Source organism: Stigmatopora argus, chromosome 1 (genome assembly GCF_051989625.1).
Source record: "Stigmatopora argus isolate UIUO_Sarg chromosome 1, RoL_Sarg_1.0, whole genome shotgun sequence".
Taxonomy (NCBI): domain Eukaryota; kingdom Metazoa; phylum Chordata; class Actinopteri; order Syngnathiformes; family Syngnathidae; genus Stigmatopora; species Stigmatopora argus.
In genome coordinates this window covers 30,211,663-30,238,212 of record NC_135387.1, presented here as the reverse complement: position 1 = coordinate 30,238,212, position 26,550 = coordinate 30,211,663, and the positions used below count along the sequence as shown (strand labels likewise).

The following is a 26,550-nucleotide window of genomic DNA, read 5'->3' as shown; positions in this document are numbered from 1 at the left end:
CTACCAGTACTACTACTATAACTACTACTACCAATACTACTACTTCCACTACTACAGATCCATCTAATAGCTGTACAACGCAATCCCCTACCACTACTATCACTACCACCACCACCACCACTACTCCATCTTACAACCCAGTGCTTCTCACATACGAAACCAACTTCCAAGATGACCCCCCCATCGCAGGCGCGCCTTATCGTACGTCAAATCCGTCCGGCCATTATCTCCGGCGACAGACAGCACCCTCCTCCCTCCTCCCTTCACCCTATGACCCATTCATTCCTTTTACCATGAGCAGTACGTAAGGGTTAAATGGAAGATTTGATCCAAAGAATGCGTTCCCGCACGCTGCCCAGGCGTGCAGGTACCGCGCTCGGTCCCGCCCACTCCAAGTCGACAGCAGGAAGCCACCATAAAACGGCAAGTCTGAACGCGAATCAGGCGTCCTCCGCTCTCCCTCCGCGGCCATGACGGTAAAGTAGCCGTCGACAGACGCCGCCGAAATCTTTCGGTCCCTTCCCGCGACAACCCGCGGGCCCGCCGGCTCCTCCCCCTTTTTTTTCCCCAACGCAGGAAGCCTTCGAGAAAGCGGCGGAGCAGGTGAAAACGCTGACAAGTAAACCCGAGTACGGCGAGGTCAACCTGCTGTACGGCTTCTACAAGCAGGCCACGATCGGGGACGTCAATTGCGGTGAGGACCGTTTGGGGAACTTTCCCGCAGATTCGCCACAAAGTGGGTTACGCGCGGGTCAACTGGGCGTGTGCTTAGGAACCAAAAAAAGAGGACAGACAGGTTGTCTGGCTGTCAAGATTGAAAACAATGCTAACGCCGATAGCGCGATTCGTATCTACGTTAGGGGTGTCCAACTGCTTTTTTTGCTTTGGCGTTCCGCTGTGGTCAAAACTTTCGTATTTTGAATCAAATTGAAAGCTATTTTTTATAGTTAAAAGATTAGTCAAGATTTTCGCGTGGCCTTTTTTGGGAGACTTTTTATAGCAAAAAATCTTTTTTTTTTTTTAATTTTGATCAATTTTCCTCTCACTTCTTAATTTTTAAAAAATATTTTTTTTAAAAGATAGTCTAAGAAATCCAAATGATTTTTTTTAGATGAAAAAAATGTTGTTTTTTAATAGAAGTGGGAAACATTGAATATTTTCTTTGTTTTGTTTGTTTTTCATTTGAAAAATGGAAAACAGAAAATACTGGTTAAGACTAATACATCACTTTAAAAAAAAAAAACGATAATTTTTCTTCACACTTTAAAAAAAAACTATATATTTATATTTTTTAAAGAAAAAAATCCAAATGCTAAATATTTTTTTATGAAAAAATGTTCATTTATACTGTTTTTTTTAAATAGAAATGGGAAATATTTATTTTGTTCTGTTTTTCATTTGAAAAATGGAAAACAGGAAATAAATCATAGACATATAATTCAATTTAAAATCTTAAAGAATAAATTGAATATTTTTCAATTTTGAAAACAACTGTAAAGCTTAAAATAAAATAAACATATTTTTAAAAGATAGTCTAGGAAATCCAAATTATTATTATTTTAGATGAAAAAAATGTTTTTTATAGAAATGGAAAATATTGAATATTTCCTTTGTTGTGTTTGTTTTTCATTTGAAAAATGGAAAACAGAAAATGCATGTTAAGACTTATATATCACTTTATTTAAAAAAATAGATTATTTTTCTTCTCACTTTAAAAAAAAAAAAAAATTAAAGAAAAAAATCCAAATGCTAAATATTTTTTAATTATTATTATTTTTTAATAGAAATGGGAAATATTTAATATTTCTTTTGTTGTTTTTCATTAAAAAAAAAACTGGAAATAAATATTAAGACATATATCACTTTAAAATCTTAAAGAATAAATTGAACACATTTTTAATTTTTTTCAATTTTGAAAACAACTGTAAAACCTAAAAAAAAAATCACTTCCTGGTGATCTCTATCCATTTTCATATCCCTGTCAGTGAACCAGAATCACCAGGAAGTGATGCGTACGCCCACAAATGAACAGGAAGTGACGCATTAATCCCCCCAAATCAACAGGAAGTGACCCAAAAATCAACAGAAAGTGCCCTAAAATGCCCCCAAATGAACTTAAAGCCCATTTATTTGTTAAATATTATAGAATATTTAGCTAAATAGCGATAAATGATGGGTCGCCCTATCACCGCCCACTTAATCGCTAGTTTAAATGAGATTGACCCGTTTTCTTTCCACCTACAGAACGTCCGGGGATTCTGAATTTGTTCGGGAGGCGAAAATGGGACGCGTGGAATGACCAAAAAGGTACGTGTGTCCCATTTCCCCCGCGGCGGAGGGCCGACATGGCGGTTCAAGACATTTTCTCGCCGCCAGGTCTGTCCAAAGACGAGGCCATGGCCGCCTACGTCCAATTGGTGGAGAAGCTGAAAGCAAAATAAGGAATCCAAGATGTCTTCCTCGCTATTTTCTGCTACTTTTCTGTATCATATCAAGCTAAAAAAAAGGAATATTGCCTTTTTAAAAATAAATCTGTACTAAAGTTGACATTAGACCCCTACAGAATTTTTGGGAATGTCATTTTTTTAATAAATAAATGTGCTGTTCATTATTTGAACGAGTGTTGACACGGTTAGCATTAGCTGAAGGACATCAGCTAATGCTAACCGTATCAACAATTCAGTACACTAGCAGCCCAGGTTAGCGTATGTGTTGTTTAGTTAGTTAATATGTTAAATAGAACGCATTTTAAGCGCATCAATGTTCACTTATTGAATAAATGTAGTATTTAGTTAAATTTGATACATAATTTGAACTGAGAAACAGACATGCTATGGCACGGTGGTTGACTGCTGCCATCCAGTGGACGTAAGAGAAAGGGCAGCCACCTGTTGTTTATTTAAAGCTCGATTCAGAGGGATTTTGAATGGATACGACAATTACGCCATGTCAAAACGCGATATACATCGCGGAAAAGATAAAAAAAAAACACTTTTAATCGGGAGTACACAGGGCAGCTAAATACGGCTTCAAAATGGGCGTTTTCACGTATTTTATAGAAATATTAGAGGGTAAGAAACACACAGCATTTGTGAATAGCAGCAGCTGTATTTGAATACGTTTCCGGTTTATTGAGCAACTTCCGGAACCGAGACAACCACGATGAATGAGCTCGTTACAATATTCCTTGATGGAGCTTCTCGCCGAAAAAGGCGGAAATTGCGTGGGAGAAATAGCCTGGTCGGACTTTGTAGGTAAGAGTCAAATATACTGATTAACGAACAAGAAGCATCCCAAAAGTTCCTAGTTTTAATTTTTTAATTGTCGTTATTTTAATGTGGATATGCAACCTTGCTTCCTCATTGTGCCAAACAGGTGAAAAATAGTTTTCCTCCATGGAATATACTTTTTAAAAATATATATTTTACCTCATTTGTCTAATATCGAAGTGAGCATGAAACAACTAAGCGTCGGGGAAAACCTGCTGTCAACGTCAAACACGACATCGTAAGTAATTTAAAGTTTCTTGTCTGGACTTTCAAAATAATAGCAATATGCGCAATTGCTCAAATTAAACGGAAAAACTAAAACTTCTGACAATTATTTTTATGTACATATACTACTTTACGTAATTTCAAAACAAAATGTGCATGTTGCGACTAACAGAAAAACGTTTTAACGACCGCAAAAACCTCTTATTTTGAAACTAAAACGTCTTTTTTTTGGATTCATTCGGAATTTTACGCCACTTTCACTTTTAAGTGCGCATGAGTCGCGTTGGTTCCCATAGCATTCAAAACGTGACTGTTGCTATGGTTACAACAGTGTTTGTCCGATTGCCAAACTAAATGCATGTCATTTGAAAACGGCGTGCACATTTTTTTCGTCTTTTGATCAACAAACCGTCGCATCTTATCTGCGCAACATTTAAAAACCACATGTGCGACACATGTTCACATATTAAATGGCTGGAACGCGTCATAAAGACCGGCGTCGGATTATGACGTAAACAACAAGTGACGACGCCGAATTAGGTCGATTTTAATAGAAGTTTTCAATTGGCTAAAGTTAGCTTGGCTACGTGTGCACTTTTGCTAGCCGCACTTTTTTGGGAGAGAAGATGATAATTCTGCGTTAAAAATGGCGCCAGTCCAACCGGAGAAGAGGTATAATGAAAGTTTATTTCGTTAGCCTTCTTGTTTGCTAGCACGGTAACCTATTTTGCGATAATTTTGACGTCGTTTGACTTATTTTTCAGCCTTGCGGGGACTCGGAGTCTATGCCGTGCACACGACACCCAAGACGGGTTGCCGGTCAATCCCTGGGCACATTTTAAACCCAATTACTGAAACAGGTGAGTGAACCACTACATTATCGGTGCGAAATGTTTTCATAAAGGAGCAATATGTAAGATTTGCACTTTAATTATTCCTGAAATAATGACTGAAACAGGTGAGCGAACCACTATGCTATCAGTGCCAAATGTTTTCTTAAAGGAGCAATAAGTATGTAAAATTATTCCTGAAATGGCCCCAATATCTCTATAAACACTAAATAAGCATGTTTTTATTTTTTTCAATTTTTTCACTTACCCTTCATTCAGTCATTTTTTTTAGTTACAAATACGGCTTATATACGAGAAAATACCGTACGGCTACTTACGCTAGATGTATTTGTTTTTAATTAATTTGTACTACAAATACGTATAGATGCACTGTAGTAAATTATGTACTAATCGTGATTTTTTAAAATCTAAGAAACAGAATATTTATCCCTCCTCCCTACTTTTTTAAAGTATTGTTTTTAAACTTAAATTCAAAAAACAATAAATAAAATGTTGACTCCTCCCCTTTATTTTTCCAATGGAAATAAATAGAACTGTCAGGGAAAGAAAAAAAATAACATTTCCCCCTTTTTAAATAAATAATAATAATAATAAAAAATCAATACTACAGGACAATATTTGCCATTTACAGGTTCAAAAGAGGATTTTAATACATTTTAATATCTAAAAATCTGATCTATAAGAAAAGCTATCAATTCATGAATGTAGTAACCCTTTAACGACCACATTTAAAGGTAAACAAATCATTTCGTTTTCACTCTTTTTGCATCATGGAGAACTGAAAAAAATGATATGACTTAAAAAAATAATTTATTACACAAAAATGACCCTTGACCCCACAGGAGAATGTCCCTCTCGGCCCCCCCGACCCCCCTGCCCCTGTCCCAGCTTGTGGACGAGGGACGGACCAGCGTACCCAACCATCTCCTGGAATCCAGTGCGTATTAACCGTGGCGAGGACTCCATTACGGATTCAAAGACAAAAGGGTCGTCTTATATTCGGGTTCAAACGGCTCACTTTCTCCCCCAAACTTTTCCCTCTCCTCCAATCAGAAATCTACGTGAAAGAAAAAAGCAATGGCCGCATCCAAGTGGATCCTTCCGAACTTCACTTCAGCGGCTTCAAACTGGAAAAAGACTACGCGAAGACCGTGGTGAGAAAACCCACACAGCCATTCAGGGGTGTCAAACTCAGTTTGGTTCGCGAGTTTGGAATCTTAAGTGGATTTTTGGCCCAAAAAGTTCAGTTACCGTATTTTCTAGCCCTATTAGTCGCTCAAATCCAGGGTACGTTATGGCATTTTGTGCATGTCAAGTCTAATGTATTTACTCGCATATAAGCCAAATTTGTCTGACAAAAAAAAAAAGATCACCGAATCGAGGGTACGGCTTATATGCGCATAAGAAGATGACATGCATGAAACTGCAAGGTGACAAAGACATCACGCCATGACGCCGTGACGCCATGATCCCGTGACGCCGTGATCCCGTGACACCATGACCCCATGACGCCAAGACGCCATGACGCCATGACGCCATGACGCCATGATGCCATGATGCCATGATCCCATGACGCCATGATGCCATGACGCAAGACAATGCGGCCGGTTCGGTCATTTATTTCAAAATTGAGAAAAGAAACAGATAAAACGGTAAACTAAATTAACGCCATGACGCCATGATACCATGATGCCATGACGCCATTATCCCATGATCCCATGACGCCATGATCCCATGACGCCATGTTTCCATGATGACATGACGCCATGATCCCATGACGCCATGATGCCATGACGCAAGACAATGCGGCCGGTTCGTTCATTTATTTCAAAATTGAGAAAAGAAACGGATAAAAAGCTAAACTAAATTAACGCCATGACGCCATGATCCCATGATCCCATGACGCCATGATCCCATGATGCCATGACGCAAGACAATGCGGGTGATTTGGTCAAAATTTAGAAAAGAAACAGATAAAACGCTAAACTAAATTAATTTTGACGTCTATGAAATTCAAGAAAAAAAAACTTATCGTGCCTAAAAGGTGAAAAAACTCACTTGTGCCTGCCATTGCTTGCTCAGAGCTATACTCTCTTTCACCAGTAGATGTCGGCAAAGTAACATTTACCGTTTGGTCCTTTTCCGATTTGCATGAAGAAAACAACTATTACTGGATGAAATAACTCCTTATGATATTAAGCCTAATAATCTGCTTTTGATTCATACAGTATCTCAGAAATATGATTTTTCTTAAGATTTTCCCTTCAAAGTAACACATTTATACTCCCTATTAAAACCATGAATATGAAGGTGAACATTGGGAATCAGGGGGCGGCTTATACGCGAGAAATTGAAAAATGCACAATTTTAAGGCATTTTTAAAGGTACGGCTTATACGTGGAGGCGGCTTATATGCGAGTAAATACAGTAATGAATGCGCTACAAAGTGGGCGTCAGGCAGAAGAACCCCGCGAGCCGGAGCTTTGACACCCCTGCTCTAATTGATCCCAATTTCTCAATGGCAAGTGGGATCTGGCCACCCCCCCCCGGACCGCCTCACTGTGACACCGGCGGTCTAGGACTGGAAATGAAACGCTTTCCTCCGCCCTTCAGAAACTCATCAACATCTCTTCGCGAGTGCTCAATATTCACATCATCCCCACCCAGAGCAAGCATTTCCGCACCAACTACGCCAAAAAAGTAGGTCTCGTCTCGGCGAACGCGGGACGCGAAGACCTCCTCGTTGACCCAGACCGCTTCCCACCCGCCAGTGTCGTCTCATCCCGGGCCTGGCCTACACGGTGAAAGTTAAATTCTGCCCCCACGATTGGTCCCGGGTCTCCGACTGCATTCGGGTCCACTGCGAGGTAAGCATGGCGCACCCGTGTTTTTTTTGCGCCTCTTCTAATCTGCATTCTGTTACAGGACGACGAGAATCTTTTAATTCCAGTCCACGCTTACCCTGCCACCGCTCACGTGCATATCCCGGCACGCGTGGACTTACCCGCCGCCCCGCTTGGTCAGAGGTGCGTGTTTGTGTGGATGGAATCTGTCAAAATGCATAAAAGTAGTGCTGTACGATATGGCCGTGTAAACTTGCCGTCGACATTTTGCGCTCTAATTGCCATTTTCGCCATAAATAGACCTGCCCCTGCAATGTACCGTATTTTCGGGGCTATAAGATTGTAGATAAGATAATAGTTGGTTAGCGAGTTAGTTTAGTTAGTTTGCTAGTTAGTTAGTTTAGCATGTTAATTTAGCTAGTTCGTTTAGAAGTTAGTTAGTTTAACATGTTAATTTAGCTAGTTAGTTTAGAAGTTTGTTAGTTACCCAGTTAGTTTAGCATGTTAATTTAGCTAGTTATTTTGGAAGTTGGTTACCTACTTAGTTAGTTTAGCATGTTAATTTAGCTAGTTAGTTTAGAAGTTAGTTAGTTACCCAGTTAGTTTAGCATGTTAATTTAGCTAGTTATTTTGGAAGTTGGTTACCTACTTAGTTAGTTTAGCATGTTAATTTAGCTAGTTAGTCGGTTTAGAAGTTAGTTTAGCAGTTGGTTAGTTGGCTAGTTAGTCGGTTGGCTGGGCAATTAGTTTGCTAGATGGTTAGTTAGTCAGTTAGTTAGTCAGCTAGTTAGTTGGTTACTTATTTGACTAGTTAGTTGGTTACTTATTTGACTAGCTAATTGGTTACTTATTTGACTAGCTAGTTGGTAACTTATTTGACTAGCTAGTTGGTAACTTATTTGACTAGTGAGTTGGTAACTTATTTGACTAGTGAGTTGGTAACTTATTTGACTAGTGAGTTGGTAACTTATTTGACTAGTTAGTTGGTAACTTATTTGACTAGTTAGTTGGTAACTTATTTGACTAGTTAGTTGGCTAGTTGGTTACTTATTTGACTAGTTAGGCGGCTAGTTAGGCGGCTAGTCTGTCGGCTAGTCTGTCGGCTAGTCGGCTAGTCTGTCGGCTAGTCAGGGGCATAGTCAGGGGCCTAGTCAGGGGCCTGGTCAGGGGCCTGGTCAGGGGGCTGGTCAGGGGGCTGGTCAGGGGGCTAGTCAGGGGGCTAGTCAGGCGGCTAGTATGTTTTTCAGTCAGTTTAGTTAGTTAGTTTAGTTAGTTAGTTTAGTTGTCTGGTTGGGTTGGTTAGTTAATTAGTTTAGTTATATTTTATCTTTAAATTTTCCACCACTGATGCATTGCCCGCCTTTGAGGGCGCTAGACGTCCATTTGAAGTGTGAGGTAACACCCACTCACTTCAAACGTATTGGGCATTTGCTACCATTAAACTCATTTCAAGTCGTCTTTATTAGATGTCTGTCACTGTCAACAGTGCTGATAAAAATCCCATATTGCACAGCCCTACTTGCAAGCAAAAACAAAGTCTTTTTTTAAAAGGTTTTTCTCTTTCTATAGCATTAGCCACATTATTCCGCTCAGTTGTCGATCTCCCGCTGATTTGGAGTTTGAAGTGCAACTCATTGAACCGCATGAGGCCTTCTCCATCCACCCACTTACGGGTAAGAATAAATAACATTTTTCTAATCCTTCTCAGCACGGTGAAAGAAAAAGTTTTCTTATAATATATTGAATTGAAGGCTTTGATCGTTATACAAGTCTAAGATTTAAAGCTTCACCACAAAGTGCACAAATAACAGCAAACAAGCGAACAGATAAAATATGTAAATAAAAAAAACAATAAATAATAATATTAATAAATAAATAACCAATAAATAATGATATGAATAAATAAATAATAATATTAATAATAAATAATCAATATGTAATAAATAAGTAGTCAATGACAGAAATAAGTTGGCAAGTGCACAAATAACAATAAACAAATGAACGGATAAATAATCAAAAAATAAGTAAATCAATAAATAATAATAAATAAATAATTCAATAGGTAATAAATCAATAAATAAAAAGTAATCAATAAATAAATAAGTAGTCAACATAATTAGTCAACGACAGAAATAAGTTGGGAAGTGCACAAATAACAACAAACAAATAATTAAAAAAATGTAAATAATCAATAAATAATAATATTAATCAATAAAAAATCAAGAAATAATTATAATAAATAGTCATTATGTAATAAATAAGTAGTCAACGACAGAAATAAGTTGGGAAGTTCACAAATAAGAACAAATGAATGGATAAATAAAAAATAATAACTAAATTATCAATAAATAATAATAAATAAACAATCAATCAGGAATAAATAAATAAGTAGTCAACATCATAAATAAGTAGTAGTGACTTGAAAACTTCAAGTGGATGGGACGTCCACTCGCAATAAACTCCTTCAATATCACGGCAGAAGAACGAAAGCAGCCTTCCGATTGGACGTCAGCGAGCAAAGGTTATTATTTTTCTTTTTCAATTTTTAAAAAATTTTCAATTTTGATTTTACAGGTGTGATCCCAGCCAACGGACAATCGGCGGTCACCATCACCTTCCGACCGTGTCGCTTTGAGACCTGCCAGGTGACCGTTCGCCTACTGGTCTCCCAGTTCAACATCAAATCCTACCTCTGTACTGTCACTGGAAGCTCCACCCCTCTCCTTGCTTTCAGGTTAGAATAAAAAAAACGGATGCAGGATTTACGCTTTTGCGTTTCAGAGATGTTTGTTTTGTAACTTGGATTTTTTTTCTTATCTTGGAACAAAAGGTTGACATATATTTATTTTACCTGCTCCCAATAGGGATCTTGCTCTTCAGGACACACCTGCCAAAGGTAAAGGACCGTTACCAGCCATCCAAGGCCAGAGTCCAATCAAACCAAAGTCCGGCAAGGATGTCGTAAAACCCAAGGTAATGTACCGTATTTACTTGAATATAAGCCCCCTTAAAATTGCCTTAAATTTGTTAAATTTGACAAGTGGTATTTCTGAGATACTGTATGAATCAAAAAATAGCCGTCAAGTAACATTAATTATAACAAATACGGTTAGCAAAAAATTTAATAATTTGCTTTCAAATGATCAAACATGCATTTTGATATTCATTTTGGATAAAATCAACGATTTTGATTTTTTAAATATAATCCTTGTAAAGCGCGATTTATGGATGTGTGGATGGATATGTTAAGATTCTCACGCTACGTTTGTCCAAACCGTGCTTCGTAGAGAGTTGAATTTTTTTATGTTGACCAGACACTGCTGTCGGATCCTAATAGATGAATGAATTTCTTCACCTGTAAACTCACGTTTTAATATTAAAAATTGCAATCGAATGGGTAGTTTGTTAGGAAACAATAACATTTGACACTAAGCTGACTTTCAAATTATACATTGTGGATTGTGATTGGCAAAAAAAATATTTCCAGAATATTTTTAAATATAGTTTGTTTATTTTATTTAAAAATAAACATTATTGCATTTGAATGGGTGGTTTATTAGGATATAATATCACTATATTTGACAATAAACTAACTTTCCAATGACGTCTTATCCATTGTGATTGGATTTTTTTTTTTTTTTTTTTCTAATATAATTTGTATGTTTTATTTAAAAAAACATTATTGCATTTGAATGGGCCGGTCGTTTATTAGGATATAAGATCAGTACATTACTAATTTAATTGGCTTTTTTGGGGACAATAATATCACGTATTTTCAATGACTTATCATATATCGCCTACTCAAATTTGTCTTGGTCTTTCTTCCACTTTCATCTTTTTTGCAGGGTGCCTTGCAGGGTCCACGTGGGAGCAAGGCAGGACCGAGGCTCCTGGTAGATGCCGCCACCCACGCGGGAGTGGCCAAGATGCTGCAAAAAGACAGCAGCAAACTTGGCGCTGAAAACCTCAGCGAGAGTACGTGCATCCCATTTCGGATAACTTCCACCTTCCACTCATTGTGGCTGTGTCCCAATTAGTTTTTGTATTTTTTGCTTGTCAGGTCTGAAGAACAGGCAGAAGAAAGAGGCTCTTTTCCTCAAGAAGGTTCAGCTAAATGTTAAAGAAGAGCAAATCAATCGCCTGAAATTGTAGGTTTTACCGATCCGGACGGATCATTTTCAGTTACAGTAGTACCTTGACATACGAGTGCCCCGACATACGTGAAATTTAAGATACGAGTCAAATTCCGAGCAAATATTTACCTTGAGGTACGAGTAAAATTCAGAGCAAATTTTTACCTTGAGATACGTGTAAAATTCCGAGCAACTATTTACCTTGAGATACAATTAAAATTACAAGCAAATATTTACATTGAAATCTAAGTAAAATTCCAAGGAAATATTTACATTGAAATACGAGTAAAATTCTGAACAAATATTTACCTTGAAATATGAGTAAAATTCTGAGCAAATATTTACCTTGAAATACGAGTAAAATTCTGAGCAAATATTTACCTTGAGATACGAGTAAAATTCCGAGCAAATTTTTACCTTGAGATACGAGTAAAATTCCGAGCAAATATTTACTTTGAGATACGAGTAAAATTCCGAGCAAATATTTACCCCGAGATACGAGTAAAATTCCGAGCAAATATTTACCTTGACATACGAGTCAAATTCCAAGAAAATATTTACCTTGAGATGCAAGTAAAATTACGAGCAAATATTTACCTTGAGATACGAGTAAAATTCTTAGCAAATATTTGCCTTGAGATACGAGTAAAATTCTTAGCAAATATTTGCCTTGAGATACCAGTAAAATTCCGAGCGAATATTTACCTTGAGATACGAGTAAAATTCCAAGCAAATGTTTGCCTTGAGATACAAGTAAAATTCCGAGCAAATATTTACCTTGAGATACGAGTAAAATTCCGAGCAAATATTTACCTTGAGATTTGAGTAAAATTCTGAGCAAATATTTACCTTGAGATACGAGCATACGAGAGCATACTTTCTCGCCACATCTCCCTCGTGCAAAGATCTCTACAAGCACTGGGCGGAGCATCAAATTTTTTCCGTGTTTTTTAACACTTTTAATAGTGACTGGGAAAAATACATAGAAATATTGAAGAAATATGCTTCCTGTTTCCTTCCCAGACAAGTCAATTTGGGTAAAGATCCAGTGTCACATTCCACCAGGACCCAAGTATTGGAGGACAGACTGGTTTCGTTACAACAGTACGAGGTAACCTTTTACCTTTCCATTATGGATTTTATTTCTTCTGTGTGTAACCTAGCAGGGCATTATTTAACTACAATAATCCCTCGACTATTGCGGTTAATGTAGACCACGTACCAAAGTGGCGGCCCGGGGGCCAAATGTGGCCCGCCGAATCATTTTGTGTGGCCCGGGAAAGTCAATCATGAGTGCCGACTTTCTGTTTTAGGATCAAATTAAAATGAAGAGTATAGATGTATATTAAATGTCCTGATTTTCCCCCTTTTAAATCAATCATTGTCATTTTTTAATCCATTTTTTTCTGTGTTTTTAGTTCAAAAATCATTTAGTAAAATCTAAAAATATATTTAAAAAAGCTAAAATAAACATTATATTAGATCTATAAAAGATGGAATATTAAGGGCTTTTAATCCAGTTCTTTTAATCCATTAAAAAAAAAATGTAAATATTATATCTAAAATGGTCCAGCCAAATTAAAATGAAGAGTATAGATGTATATTAAATTTCCTGATTTTCCCCCTTTTAAATCAATTATTGTCATTTTTTAATCATTTTTTTCTGTGTTTTTAGTTCAAAAATCATTTTCTAAAATCTAAAAATATATTTTAAAAAAGCTCAAATAAACATTGTTTTAGATCTATAAAACACTGAATATTCAGGGGTTTTAATCCAGTTCTTTGAATCCATTTATTAAAAAAATATCTAAATATTATATCTAAAATGGTCCAGCCCACGTGAAATCAAGTTGACGTTAAAGCGGCCCGCGAACCAACCCGAGTCTGACACCCTTGATGTACACCAAACATGGCCGTGATAATTGAAAAGTCGTGAAGTAGGGTACCTCTTGGATTTTTCACATTTTTATGAACTTTAAAAAAATAAAAATAATAATTAATAGCAAAAAATGGCGAAGTGAAGTCGCGATAATCGAGGGAAGACTATACTTGTCTAGTCCACTTTTAGGTTTTTTTCCCCAAAGTATAGAAAAGACATGAGGTTCATATTTATCCATTTTGAGGGGGCGGGACAAATGATTGGACGTTCAAAGTCCCAGTCAAAATGAACTCGATGTCAAACGTCGTCAATGGCAGTCCATGAGTTAAATACGATGAATTTTTATTTTTTCTCACAGCATAGATGGTAAACATTCTATTTATTATCAGTTATATTATTTTTCTAATTTTTTTTAATCAAAAGAAAAATAATGTCTAGTATTTTTCCTTTCATTTTTCAATGTAAATAAATACAAAAATTCTGAATACAGTAATCCCTCGATTATCACGAATTCGCGACTTCGTGATTTTTTTCCACTATAATTTTTTTTGAATATATATATATATTTAATTTCATAAAAATATGAAAATCCATTCCAAAACTCGTTAGCGGTAGCCACTCTTGCTACTAGGTTTCAGCATGGAAGGAAATAAAATTTTTTTTTACATTAACCGCGATATTTGAGGGATTACTGTATTTCTATTTAAAAGACTTTAAATATATTCACCATTTTTTCACCCAAAAATAATTTAATAAAGAAATAAAGGACAATAATTGCTATTAAGAGGCTGAAAAAGAAAAAATGCCATCATTCAATGATTTTTAACAAACTATTTGCCCCCTTACCCTCGATTAAAACCACACCCATCCACTAACTGCTTCCAGGTCAGTAAGGGGGACGTAAGACGAGAGGAAGACTTCAGCAGCGGACCCCCAAAACTTTACTCCATCCGACTAATCTCCGACGCGGGGCAGGTAAACAAACCTCTGAAGTTCCCTCCAATCGACGTCCTCCTTCGATTCTGTCCGTTCGGATACTTTGACGGCGTGTTAAGCGTGGCGTTAAGACCCACGTATGGATCCTCTAGGTCCCCAAGGGAGCCCCGTGCTTCCAGTTTCACCCCAACTTTCAGTGGGCGCTCAAACAGAGGGCCCTCAAACTCTTCCAGCAGTCGGCACGCAAGGTACACACTATTTTCTTCCTTAGTATCTTCTTCGTCGACTGAACGTTGGTCTGGAACTAGCGTTCACGTCGCATTAGCGCCTCCCGTTTTTGGGCATAATTGCAGTTTAATCTTAGCAAGAGTTGTTTGTATTACTGCATTAGCCCGAATATAAGACGACCTCCCTCTTTCTTAAGACTCAAGTTTGGGAAAAAAAGGACTTTTTGAACATGGAAAATAATGATAGTACATCTGAAACAAATTATTATAACAATACAGTCATGCCTCTACTTACCAATGCCTCTAGGTATGAATGTTTCAGGTTACGATTTTTTTTATATGCAAATGAGTGACTCAATATACGAACAAGATCCAAGTGACCAAATCCCCCCAAAAGTAAATGCATTTCCTTACCCATTATTTTATTTTGAATTCCCCTTATTAAGCAATTAAAAACGCAACTTGGCACATATTTTCACACACACACACAAAGGGCACACATAAAAGTCTAAAATGTACTACAAAGTAGACGGCTTTTGGCCCTGGTAGAAGGGGCTCTTGTCGCCATCTGGTGGACAAACACGGGCATTACATCTATAGCGGCCGCGGAGGGAGATATTTCAGTGGCGCCGGGCACATTTTTACATGCTTTATTTATTTTAAGACATTAATAAATAATTTCCTTACACACACATAGGGCACACGTAAAAGTCTAAAATGTACTACAAAGTGGATGGCTTTCGGCCCTGCTAGAACGGGCTCTTGCCACCATCTAGCAGACAAACATGGGTATTACATCTATAGCGGCCGCGGAGGGAGATATTTCAGTGGTGCAGGGCACATTTTCATATGCTTTATTTATTTTAAGACATTAATAAATCATTTCCTTATCATTTTCTCATTTTTGTGTGTTTGCTCACATCTTTCATACAAAATTGGGACATTTTGACCCATTTTAAAGGGTTTAATTGGTAGTTGTGTGAGGACCGTGGAACCAATGACAGAATTTACATATAAAGTACACCTCTACTTACTAAATTTTCAAGTTACGAAAAAAGTCTTGGAACCAATTAATTTCGTAAGTAGAGGTACGACTATATTGGAGAGAAAAGGCATGTTATTTTGTCTCATTCAAATTATGCAAAAACCACATTGGCCCACAACCTTTTCAATCCCCCCAAAATACAGTTTTATATCCGGGCCAATACAGCATTGTCGATTAAAATTATTTGACGATAATTTACGTTTTATGGCCCAGGGCTATACTAAGCACACATGTCCTTCCTCCCACGCATCACCACGTTAGCCAACGCCCGATTGCGCACTGCTTCTCTGACAGGTCGTGATGCAATGTCGCATGAAGCGGATCCTGGCCCTGTGGAGAAATCTACCGGAAATGGCGGCGGGCTTCCTCTCAGCCGATAAAGGTATCTGTTGCACTCGGGTGCTTCCTCTAAGCCACATGTGTCAAAGTGGCGGCCCGGGGGCCAAATCTGCCCCGCCGCATCATTTTGTGCGGCCCGGGAAAGTAAATCATCAGTGCCGATTTTCTGTTTTAGGATGAAATTCAAATGAAGAGTATAGATGTATATTAAATTTCCTGATTTTCCCTCTTTTAAATCAATAATTGTCATTTTTAATCCCATTTTTCTGTGTTTTTAGTTCAAAAATCATTTTGTCAAATCTAAAAATATATCAAAAAAAAGCTCAAATAAACATTGTTTTAGATCGATAAAAAATGGAATATTCAGGGCTTTTAATCCAGTTCTTTTAATCCATTTATTTAAAAAAAATCTAAATATTATATCTAAAATGGTCCAGCCCACATGAAACCAAGTTGACGTTAATTCGGCCCGCGAACCAACCCGAGTCTGACACCCTTTCTCTAAGCAGAGGTACGAAAGTTTCAGGTTCCAATTTTTTTTATATGCAAATGAGTGACTCGAGATACAAAAAAGATCCAATTTATGAAATCCCCCAAAAAGTAAATGCATTCATTTCCTTATCCGTTATTTTCTTTTGAATTCCCCTTAAGCGATTAAAAACTACAAATGCAACATGGCACATATTTTCACACACACACATAGGGCACACGTAAAAATCTACACTGTACTACAAAGTGGACGTCTTTCGGCCCTGCTAGAACGGGTTCTTGTCGCCATCTGGCGGACGAACACGGGGATTACATGTATAACAGCCACGGAGGGAGATACTATTTCAGTGGCGCAGGGCACATTTTTATATGCTTTATTTATTTTAAGACATTAATAAATCCTTTCCTTATCATTTTCTCTCATTTTTGTGTGTTTCCTCACATCTTTCATACAAAATTGGGACATTTGGACCCATTTTAAAGGGTTTAGTTCAGGGGTGTCAGACTCGGGTTGGTTCGCGGGCTGCGTTAACGTCAACTCGATTTCATGTGGGCCGGACCATTTTAGATATAATAATTAGATTTTTTTTAATAAATGGATTAAAATCCCTGAATATTCAGTTTTTATAGACCCAAAACAATGTTTATTTGAGCTTTTTTTTTAATATTTATTTTTAGATTTGACAAAATGATTTTTGAACTAAAAACACAGAAAAAATGGATTAGAAAATGACAATTATTGATTTAAAAGGGAGAAAATCAGGAAATGTAATATACATCTCTACTCTTCCTTTTAATTTGATCCTAAAACAGAAAGTCGGCACTCATCATTTACTTTCCCGGGCCACACAAAATGATGCGGCGGGCCAGATTTGGCCCCAGGGCCGCCACTTTGACACATGTGGTTTAGTTAGTTGGTAGTTATGTGAGCACCGTGGAACGTATGAGAGAATTTACATATAAAGTACACCTCTACTTACGAAAATTTCAATTTTGTAAGTAGAGGCACGACTGTAGAGCTATTTGACGGCCCTGTTAGCGCTGTTTCACCATGTAAACATGACCCCGCCCCTACGACCATTCAATACGGCAGGCCAACGCGACGCGGCCACCACGGCTCGGTGACGTCAACGCGAGTCGGCGGACTCTGGACACTGACCTCTGTCTTTGCCGCTTTTTGCAGTGGAAAAGGAGGAGGCGTGCGTCATGAAGATCTCCCCGGACAGGATCTTTCCATCCTCCTTCCCGCTTTTCATGGACGAAGCCGACCCCTTGGTTAGTACACCAGAAAACAATGAAAGTCGGTCAAAAAAAGATGACTGAATCGAGGGTACGGCTTATGTTCGCACAAATTAGATTTGACATGCAACAACCTTAAAGTGAACTACGACCGCCCGGCCCCCTTTACTGATCTGAGTTAAGATGTATAAGTAAGATGAGCCAAGTCTAATTCTGCTTTGCTGTCGTTTCTGAAAACAAAGACGTTTTTATTGAATTAATTCTATTATTTTTTATTTTTTTAAATCTGCCTTTTATATGCAGGCGCTTGATTTTTCGGCACTACCCGTGGATGCTGTTGACGTGAGGGTGACGACACACGTTCCTACCTTCAAGCTCCAAGTAGGTACTAAAGTGTGAAAGTGGCGGGGCCACATTTTATGCCGCTTATGAAAATAAATCTTTAATATTTTTCCCTTTTTTCAAAAAAATACGTAATTATATCCACTTTTTTAAACACAAAAATGTAGTGCTTATTTTTTTTAGTTATTCAGTCAAAAACCCCCACATTTTTCAATATCTACAAATATAAATGAATTAAACTGAATACCTTTTTTCTACTTTCACTTTGATATAATTATAATGATTGACACTGCTTTTTTCGAGGCAAAACAAATGATTACAAAAAAATACATTCAAATAAAAAAAAAAAATCATCTAAAAATCACAATATCTAGCTTGTCCTCCACAATTAATATTTATACATAATTTAGAAATCTGAAATTCAGAAAAAAGTAGAATTTATTTATTCAAAACAATATTAAAATACATTCTTTATTTATTTAAAAAATATTAAAATAAATTATTTATTTATAAAAAAATATATATAAATAAAAGTGAATTGTTTTAGTGGTGCAGGGCACATTTTCCCCGGGATTTTTTGGCCATTATTTTCATTTTTTTGACATTGATAAATTATTTTCTTATAATTTTCTCTCTTTTGTGTGTTTTCTCACATCTTTCATACAAAATTGGTACACTTTGACTCATTCTTAAGGGTTTAGAACCGTGGAACGAATGAGAGATTTTACATATAAAGTACAGTTCTACTTACAAAATGTTCACTGTTGGAACTAATCGATAAACAGGTGAACAAAGAAATAGGCGTGTCATGGTAGATGACGCGCCCCTAACTCATAGGCGTCACGGACGGAAATTTCCGCTAGGCCATGCAAAATTCTTTTCTAGTGACTACACTAAATAAACCAATTGACTAACAAAAGGCATAAGAATACATTCCATACTCCACATTCACGTTATGAAAAAAGTTTGGGAACCAATTAATTTCGTAAGTAGAGGTACGACTGTACTAACATTCTACAGTTTCCTCCATTGAATGGAAAAATAACCGTGATACACACACTACCTTCCGCAGCGACAGGGCGACCAATCTTTTTGGTCTTCTCTTCTTTAGGTCCCTCAGTACTACAAGCTAATGGGCTACCAGCCGGTCTCAGCCTGGGACGCCTTCAACGCCTTCATCCCCTCCACCTTGGCCCGACCACTTCGCACCGGAGACGCAGTCAAGTGGCGACACGTGGCGGTCCGCCGGCATCGAACCCGCGGCCAACACTTACCCCGGGTTGTCTCTGTGGTATTTTTTTAGGAAGACGGTTTCGTCTCGCCGACGCCGGGAGAGGAGGACGAGCACGATGCCGGTGATCTCAACTTCACTTTGCCCAGCGCTCTTCTCAAACCCATTCCGGCGCACCCGCTCAGAATCTTTGTATGGACCTTTTTAAAAAATATATATTTATTATATAAGTGGAGATACGTTTCAGGGGATGTTTGATTTTTTTGGGGGGGGGGAGGGGTATGGGGCATTTTTCATTTCATAACTAAGCTAAAACATGTTTTTTCACTGAGGTGGTTTTGTAACCTGAATAATTTGTAGGTGGGGATTTTTGTAAGTCGAGGTACCATTGTGTGGGGATGTTTGTAAGTAGAGGTACCACTGTGTGGGGACGTTTGTAAGTAGAGGTACCAGTGTGTGTGGGGACGTTTGTAAGTAGAGGTACCAGTGTGTGTGGGGACGTTTGTAAGTAGAGGTACCAGTGTGTGTGGGGAAGTTTGTAAGTAGAGGTACCACTGTGTGGGGGGACGTTTGTAAGTAGAGGTACCACTGTGTGGGGGGACGTTTGTAAGTAGAGGTACCACTGTGTGTGGGGACTTTTGTAAGTAGAGGTACCAGTGTGTGTGGGGATGTTTGTAAGTAGAGGTACCAATAAGTGGGGACTTTTGTAAGTAGAGGTACTACTGTGTGGGTACGTTTGTAACTAGAGGTACCAATAAGTGGGGACTTTTGTAAGTAGAGGTACCAGTGTGTGTTGGCGTTTGTAACTGGAGGTACCACTGTGTGGGGACGTTTGTAAGTAGAGGTTCCACTGTGTGTATATACAGTAATCCCTCGAATATTGGGGATATCGCTCCCCTTAAAACTCCAATTTATGTTTTTTTTAATTCATATCTAGTGGAGAGGAACTATTTTCACTATGAATACAGTATTTAAAGTATTTACATTTTCTCTCTCTATATATATATAGGTTATATTTAAATATTAATACATAGTCTTTTGATATGCTTATAGCTGTAATATTTAATAAATATCCACTTTTTGATAACTGTATTTCTGTATAGGTGCAAAAATATGTAAAATGGTAGTAAAAATAGGGGTGATGCTACTGCGCGTTTTTTTGATTTTTCACGGCCATGTCTGGTCTACATTAACCTCGATATTTGAGGGATTACTGTATATATGAGGGCGTCAGCCTCACAATTCTAGGGTTGTGGGTTCGATCCCAAGTCCGTCCTTACTGTGTGGAGTTTGCATGTCATGTGGATTTTCTCTGGGTACTCCACTTTCCTCCCACATCCCAAAAACAAACCTGCTAGGCTAGCTTGTTGAACACTCTAAATTAGTAGTTAGCTGGGATTGGCTCCAGCACCCCCCGCGACCCTTGCGAGCACACGCGGTTCAGAAAATGTATGAATAGTTTACAAGTACTTTTTAATGGCTTTTCTCATGTGTCGTAGAATCCTTCTCCCGGCCTTCAGGCCTATAAGCCAAGTCCCAAATACCTGGAGAGCGACGTGGACTTCCACCTGTGCCCGATGCCTCGGTAAATGTTTCCTTCCCCGAAATTCCGCAGTGAGGGAACCAGTGTATTCACGTCATCCGATGTCATCTTTGAAGGTATTCCACCCCCGAGAGTCACGTAGGCGGGATGGAGTCGCAAAGCTTCCAAACGCAGATTCTGGATCCCAAGGTAATCTAATTGCATTTTCACCAGTGGTGTCCAAGTCATTTTTTTCAAATTGTTTTTTTTGGGTGGGGGTCTGATAAAAAACAGTAAGAATAATAATAAAAAGGAGTCAAAGATATATATATATATAGAGAGATATCATACCTGTCAACCTCTGCCGATAACTGCCCTTATAAATGATTATGATTCAATCCCTTACAAACCCCCAAAAAACCTTACAAACACCGTACGACTCGTACGGTATTTGTAAGGGGAATCATAATCATTTATAAGGGCAGTTATCGGCAGAGGTTGACAGGTATGAGATATAGATATAGATATCTATATCTATATATCCAAATCTATATGATATTTTTTTAATCTGTTAATATTGATTTTTTATTTTTTTGCAAGGAAAAACAGTATATATATTTTTGAGAAAATGTATTTACATTAAAAATCAAAGGTTAAATGAGAAGCATTTTGTTTATTTTTTTTAAATGTAAAAACAAATTCAATATATTAAAAAAACACAGTGATAATAATAAAACAGATTAAAAGATGAAATATTTCTTTTTTTTAATCTGTTAATATTGATTGAGGAAAAATTGTATATATATTTTTGGGAAAATATATTCACATTAAAAATGAAAGGTTAAATGAGAAGCATTTTGTCTATATATTTTTTTAAATATATTTTTGGAATTGAAAAATATGGGGGAAATACGCCTAAATATTCAGTTTTTTAGATTTGGATTGTTTAATTTTCTAAAAAGAACAAATATGATTTTTTTTTAAATCTTTTTTGTAAAGATAAATATATTTATAAATTTATTTTTTTAAAGATAAATAAGTACATTTGAACAAACATTTCCTTTTTATTTATATTTAAAAAAAATAAAATAGAGAACACGAAATATTATATATTGAAGGTTTCTTTTTTAAATTAAAAACAAACAAAAAAACTATTTTAATTTTAAAAAATGCTTGTTTCATTAATTGTTTTTCCCCAAAAAAGAAAAAAATGACTAAATACTCTCTTTAAATTTGTAATCTGTTTGAATTTTAGCATGAAACGTGATTTACAGTAATCCCTCGATTATCACGTCTTCACTTACCACGAATTCACTACTTTTTTTCCCGCTATTAATTTTTCCAAAATTATTATTTTAAAAGTTCATTAAAACGTGAAACTCCACGCTGAAACTCGTAAGCGGAAGCTACTCTTGTCAACCTTCTTTGCAATTTTTCAATTATGGCAGCCATGTCTGGTCCACATTAACCGCGATATTCGATGGATTACTATACTTTGACAGGCCGCTCATTACAATGCGAGCCGGCCTGCCACCTTGGCATATCTGCTTTGTTTTTGATCTATTCATTTAATGAATTTGTAATCTTCTCCATCTCAAATTGCTCGGCACTGAAGCTTCTTTTCTTTCAGGGAGCGATTGCAGGCCTGAAGACATGGGACAATTTTGACTTGGTAATCGCGACGTGCGTCTCCAGACAGGCCGCTCAGAGCAGCAACATCCTGCACGGGTAGGTCGCCGCCCACTCATAGACGCCTAATCATGTGAGTTTTTCATCCTGGTCGTTATTCTTTCCTGTTTGAAAATCTTCGTCGGTAGCAGTTGTCCTAGTCGATAAAGGCGGATGAGTGGTTAGTGCGTTGGTCTCACAGTTCTTGGGTCGAGGGTTCGATCCCAGGTGGGTCCTCAATGTGTGGAGTTTGCATGTTCTTCCTGGGATTGTGTGGGTTTATTCCGGTTTCCTCCCACATCCCAAAATCATGCATGCTAGGCTAATTTAGCACTCTAAAATGACCCTAGCGATGATATGATTGGTTGTTTGTGTCTTTGTCGCCTGTAATTGGCTGGCCACCGATTCAGGGTGCCCTCTCTTGGCGCCTGTAGTTAACAGGGATAGGCTCCAGCACCTCCCACGACCCTTGTGAGCATAAGCATTCCTTAAAAAACTGTAAATGTTCTCAAAACAGCTCTCATTTTTAATGCAATTTTATCTTAAAACATAACATCAAGAAGACAATGAATTTTGCTAACGAGCTTCCTCCGTCAAAGAACAGTCGTACCTCTGCTTAGAGAGGAATTGGTTCCAGATTTTTTTTCCCGTAACTTGAATATTTCGTAAGTAGAGCAGTACTTTATATGTAAATTGCGTAATTCGACCCTTTAAAAATGATACGTGTCCTTATTTTGTAGGAAAGATGGTAAGCAGAGTTATGTTCTGAGATGCTTCAACCGGAAGTAAACCAGGGCGCAATAATGTTACTTGGTCAATTTCAAAATAAAATAACAGATACAAGAAATGCATTTACATTGAGAGGTATTTCATAACCTCAAAACTGCGTATCTAGAGGCATCAGTAAGTAGAGGTATCCGTAAGTAGAGGTCTTTGTAAACAAAGGTATTTGTAGGTAGAGGTATTTGTAAGTAAAGGCATTTGTAAGTAAAGGCATTTGTAAGTAGAGGCATCCTTAAGTAGAGGTATTTGGAAATAGAGGTATTTGTAAGTAGTATTTGTAGGGGCATTCATAAGTAGAGGTCTCTGTAAGCAGAGACGTCTGTAAGTAGAGACGTCTGTAAGTAGAGGTGTCTGTAAGTAGAGGTGTCTGTAAGTAGAGGTGTCTGTAAGTAGAGGTGTTTGTAAGTAGAGGTATTTTAAAGTAGAGGCATTCATAAGTAGATGCATTTATAAGTAGAGGCATCCTTAAGTAGAGGCATTCATAAGTAGAGGTGTCCGTAAGCAGAGGTGTTTATAAGTAGAGGTGTTTGTAAGTAGAGGTGTTTGTAGGTAGAGGTATCCTTAAGCAGAGGTGTTTGTAAGTAGAGGTATTTGTAAGTAGAGGCATTCGTAAGTAGAGGCACAACTGTAATAGCCAAATAAAAAAAACCAGAACGGAAACCAACTCCGCCGCCGAGCAGAAGACGGTGAAACTCTTAAATTCCTACTGGTCGTAGTTCTGTCTCCGCCGTCCAAACCGACTCTCCGATGACGTCTGCCGTCCTTCCCTCCAGCTCTGCCGACTACAACAAGGAAATCCTTCCCGTTACGTCGCCCGCCGCCTTCACCCAGCCTCCGCCGTATCTCACGGGATGCACGGACAAAAGGTAGCCTACTTTTTTTGTCAAAACGCTGCAATGCCGGGTCTCCATCGACCCATCTGTTGTCTGCACGCAGGTACGACGTGGTGACGCTAACCCCCGAGATGATCAAGAAAGAATTCATGTCTGGTTTCCAGTGACGGGCAGGTACTTATAATTAATATATCAAATAAAAATGGACATCAATATCAAGTTTTTCTTCACCTTTCCTTTCAGACTTGTTGGTGCTGTTCTTTCCCAACTGACAGAATGAGGCAGTGCTTTGCCTAGCGGAAGGTCCAATCACGCTCTTCCACTCCGGTCACGCCCACTTGGAGCACCAATCTGGTGCTCTACGTCAAAAACGCCCTGGGCCAGTTCTACATTGGTACCTCTACTTATGAAATTCATTGCTTTGAGAAATTTCGTAACCTGGACAAAAGACAGCCAATAGGAGTCCAGCTAGGGAGGTTGTCGGGCAGGATGCAACGCTATGGCGGCTATTTCAAAATAAAATAACGGAGACGGGGAATGTATTGACGTTTTGGAGGATTTGTAAATTGGATCGTTTTGTATGCAGAAGCATTCGTAAGTAGAGGTACCGAATTCGTAAGTAGAGGTACCGACTTCGTAAGTAGAGGTACCGAATTCGTAAGTAGAGGTACCGAATTCGTAAGTAGAGGTACCGACTTCGTAAGTAGAGGTACCAAATTCGTAAGTAGAGGTACCTCCGACTCTCCTACCTGGACAAAAGACAGCCAATGGAAGTCCAGCTAGGGAGATTGTCGAGCAGGACGCAATGCCACCGCGGCCATTTCAAAATAAAATAACGGAGACAGGCAATGTAATGATGTTCTGGGGGAATTTGTAGTTAAAAAAAAATTGGTAAAAAAATGACCATGTATTGTAAGGCCTTTTTTCTCAAAAAGACCATCTGTAAGAAGGCATATTTTCGTAAAAAAATGACCATGTAAAGTAAGGCTTTTTTTTCGTAAAAATAAAAGACCATGTATAGTAAGGTAAAAAGTATACTAAGGTGTTTTTGTTTTAAAAAGACCATGTATAGTAAGGTAAAAAGTATACTAATGTGTTTTTTTGTTAAGGTAAGTTAAGGTGCTTTTTCTAAAAAAAAAAGACCAATGTATTGATGTTTTGGTGGAATTTGTAAGTTGGATCTTTTTGTATGCAGAAGCATTCGTAAGTAGAGGTACTGAAATTAAATGCTTCCAGAACCTATTTCGTAACCTGGACAAAAGACAGCCAGTGGGAGTCCAGCTAGGGAGATTGTCGAGCAGGAAGCTATGCTACAGTGGCAATTTCAAAATAAAATAACAGAGACAAGCAATGTATTGATGTTTTAGGGGAATTTATAGTTAAAAAAAAAAAAGTAAAAAAAATGACCATGCTTTTTTTCGTAAAAAGACCATTTATAGTAAGGTGTTTTTTGTAAAAAGAAAAAAAAAATCATGGTGTTTTTTTCTTAAGAATGACCATGTATAGTAAGGCTTTTTTTCTCGTAAAAATCAAAGACCATCTGTAAGAAGGCATATTTTCGTAAAAAAATGACCATGTATAGTAAGGTAAAAAGTATACCAAGGCGTTTTTTTGTTAAAAAAAATACCATGTATTGTATGGTGCTTTTTCAAAAAAATGACCAATGTATTGATGTTTTGGGGAAATTCGTAAGTTGGATCTTTTTGTATGCAGAAGCATTCGTAAGTAGAGGTACTGAAATTAATTGCTTCCAGAACCTATTTCGTAACCTGGACAAAAGACAGCCAATGGGAGTCCAGCTAGGGAGATTGTCGAGCAGGAAGCAACGCTACGGCGCCTATTTCAAAATAAAATAACGCAAGACAGGGGATGTATTGACGTTTTGGTGGATTTTGTAAGTTGGATCTTTTATTATGCAGGAACATTTGTAAGTAGAGGTACCAAAATTAACAGCATTTGTAAGTAGAGGTACCGAAATTAACAGCATTTGTAAGTGGAGGCACCGAAATCAACAGCATTTGTAAGTGGAGTCACCGAAATCAACAGCATTTGTAAGTAGAGGCACCGAAATTAACAGCATTTGTAAGTAGAGGTACCAAAATTAACAGCATTTGTAAGTAGAGGCACCGAAATTAACAGCATTTGTAAGTAGAGGTACCGAAATTAACAGCATTTGTAAGTAGACGTACCGAAATTAACAGCATTTGTAAGTAGACGTACCGAAATTACCACAGCATTTGTAAGTAGACGTACCGAAATTACCACAGCATTTGTAAGTAGAGACACCGTAATTAACAGCATTTGTAAGGAAAGGTACCAAAATCAACAGCATTTGTAAGTAGAGGTACCGAAATTAACGCAATTTGTAAGTAGAGGTACCGAAATTAACAGCATTTGTAAGTAGAGGTACCGAAATTAACAGCGTTTGTAAGTAGAGGTACCGAAATTAACAGTGTTTGTAAGTAGAGGTACCGAAATTAACAGCATTTGTAAGTAGAGGTACCCAAATTAACAGCATTTGTAAATAGAGGTAGCGCTGTATTTTGGCCTGAAGCAAAGAATTCCATAGAGTGACAAAGTCCTTAGAGTCCATAAGGGGGACCGAGTAGAGACTTCATCCTTATTGGTGTCTTAGCTGCCAGAGTCCAGGTCAGACAGGCGGATGCCCTCACATTATGAGGAAAGAACCTCAGTGC

General features: G+C 37.7%; 2 protein-coding genes across 2 annotated transcripts; both read left to right on the top strand.

The window, feature by feature from the left end:
• The first annotated feature begins 309 nt into the window (after positions 1 to 309).
• Positions 310 to 2,547, top strand: LOC144086146 (acyl-CoA-binding protein-like). The gene is made up of 4 exons (XM_077615960.1): positions 310 to 476; positions 577 to 694; positions 2,245 to 2,307; positions 2,377 to 2,547. Exons 1-4 carry the CDS (start codon positions 471 to 473, stop codon positions 2,439 to 2,441), a joined length of 252 nt encoding a protein of 83 aa, XP_077472086.1. The 5' UTR covers positions 310 to 470; the 3' UTR covers positions 2,442 to 2,547.
• Positions 2,548 to 3,769: 1,222 nt separating this feature from the next.
• Positions 3,770 to 24,889, top strand: LOC144086128 (cilia- and flagella-associated protein 221-like). Its single transcript, XM_077615937.1, has 26 exons — positions 3,770 to 4,166; positions 4,259 to 4,354; positions 5,188 to 5,282; positions 5,399 to 5,499; positions 6,959 to 7,045; positions 7,117 to 7,212; positions 7,271 to 7,371; positions 8,758 to 8,861; positions 9,763 to 9,922; positions 10,053 to 10,161; positions 11,034 to 11,163; positions 11,249 to 11,336; positions 12,345 to 12,432; positions 14,086 to 14,175; positions 14,289 to 14,384; positions 15,703 to 15,790; positions 17,420 to 17,511; positions 17,779 to 17,856; positions 18,929 to 19,036; positions 19,121 to 19,240; positions 20,548 to 20,633; positions 20,708 to 20,780; positions 22,201 to 22,298; positions 23,795 to 23,887; positions 23,958 to 24,028; positions 24,098 to 24,889. The coding sequence occupies exons 3-25, from the start codon at positions 5,192 to 5,194 to the stop codon at positions 24,019 to 24,021; spliced, it is 2,241 nt and encodes a 746-aa protein (XP_077472063.1). The 5' UTR covers positions 3,770 to 4,166; positions 4,259 to 4,354; positions 5,188 to 5,191; the 3' UTR covers positions 24,022 to 24,028; positions 24,098 to 24,889.
• The last annotated feature ends 1,661 nt before the right edge of the window (positions 24,890 to 26,550 follow it).

Excerpts from the sequence above, each read along its gene's own strand:
- LOC144086128 (XM_077615937.1), top strand. The coding sequence starts at position 5,192 with ATGTCCCTCTCGGCCCCCCCGACCCCCCTGCCCCTGTCCCAGCTTGTG. Across the intron at positions 9,923-10,052 it reads ACCCCTCTCCTTGCTTTCAG|GGATCTTGCTCTTCAGGACA; the intron begins GTTAGAATAAAA and ends TGCTCCCAATAG. Across the intron at positions 20,781-22,200 it reads CGCAGATTCTGGATCCCAAG|GGAGCGATTGCAGGCCTGAA; the intron begins GTAATCTAATTG and ends CTTTTCTTTCAG.
- LOC144086146 (XM_077615960.1), top strand. Across the intron at positions 695-2,244 it reads GATCGGGGACGTCAATTGCG|AACGTCCGGGGATTCTGAAT; the intron begins GTGAGGACCGTT and ends TTCCACCTACAG. Across the intron at positions 2,308-2,376 it reads CGCGTGGAATGACCAAAAAG|GTCTGTCCAAAGACGAGGCC; the intron begins GTACGTGTGTCC and ends TCTCGCCGCCAG.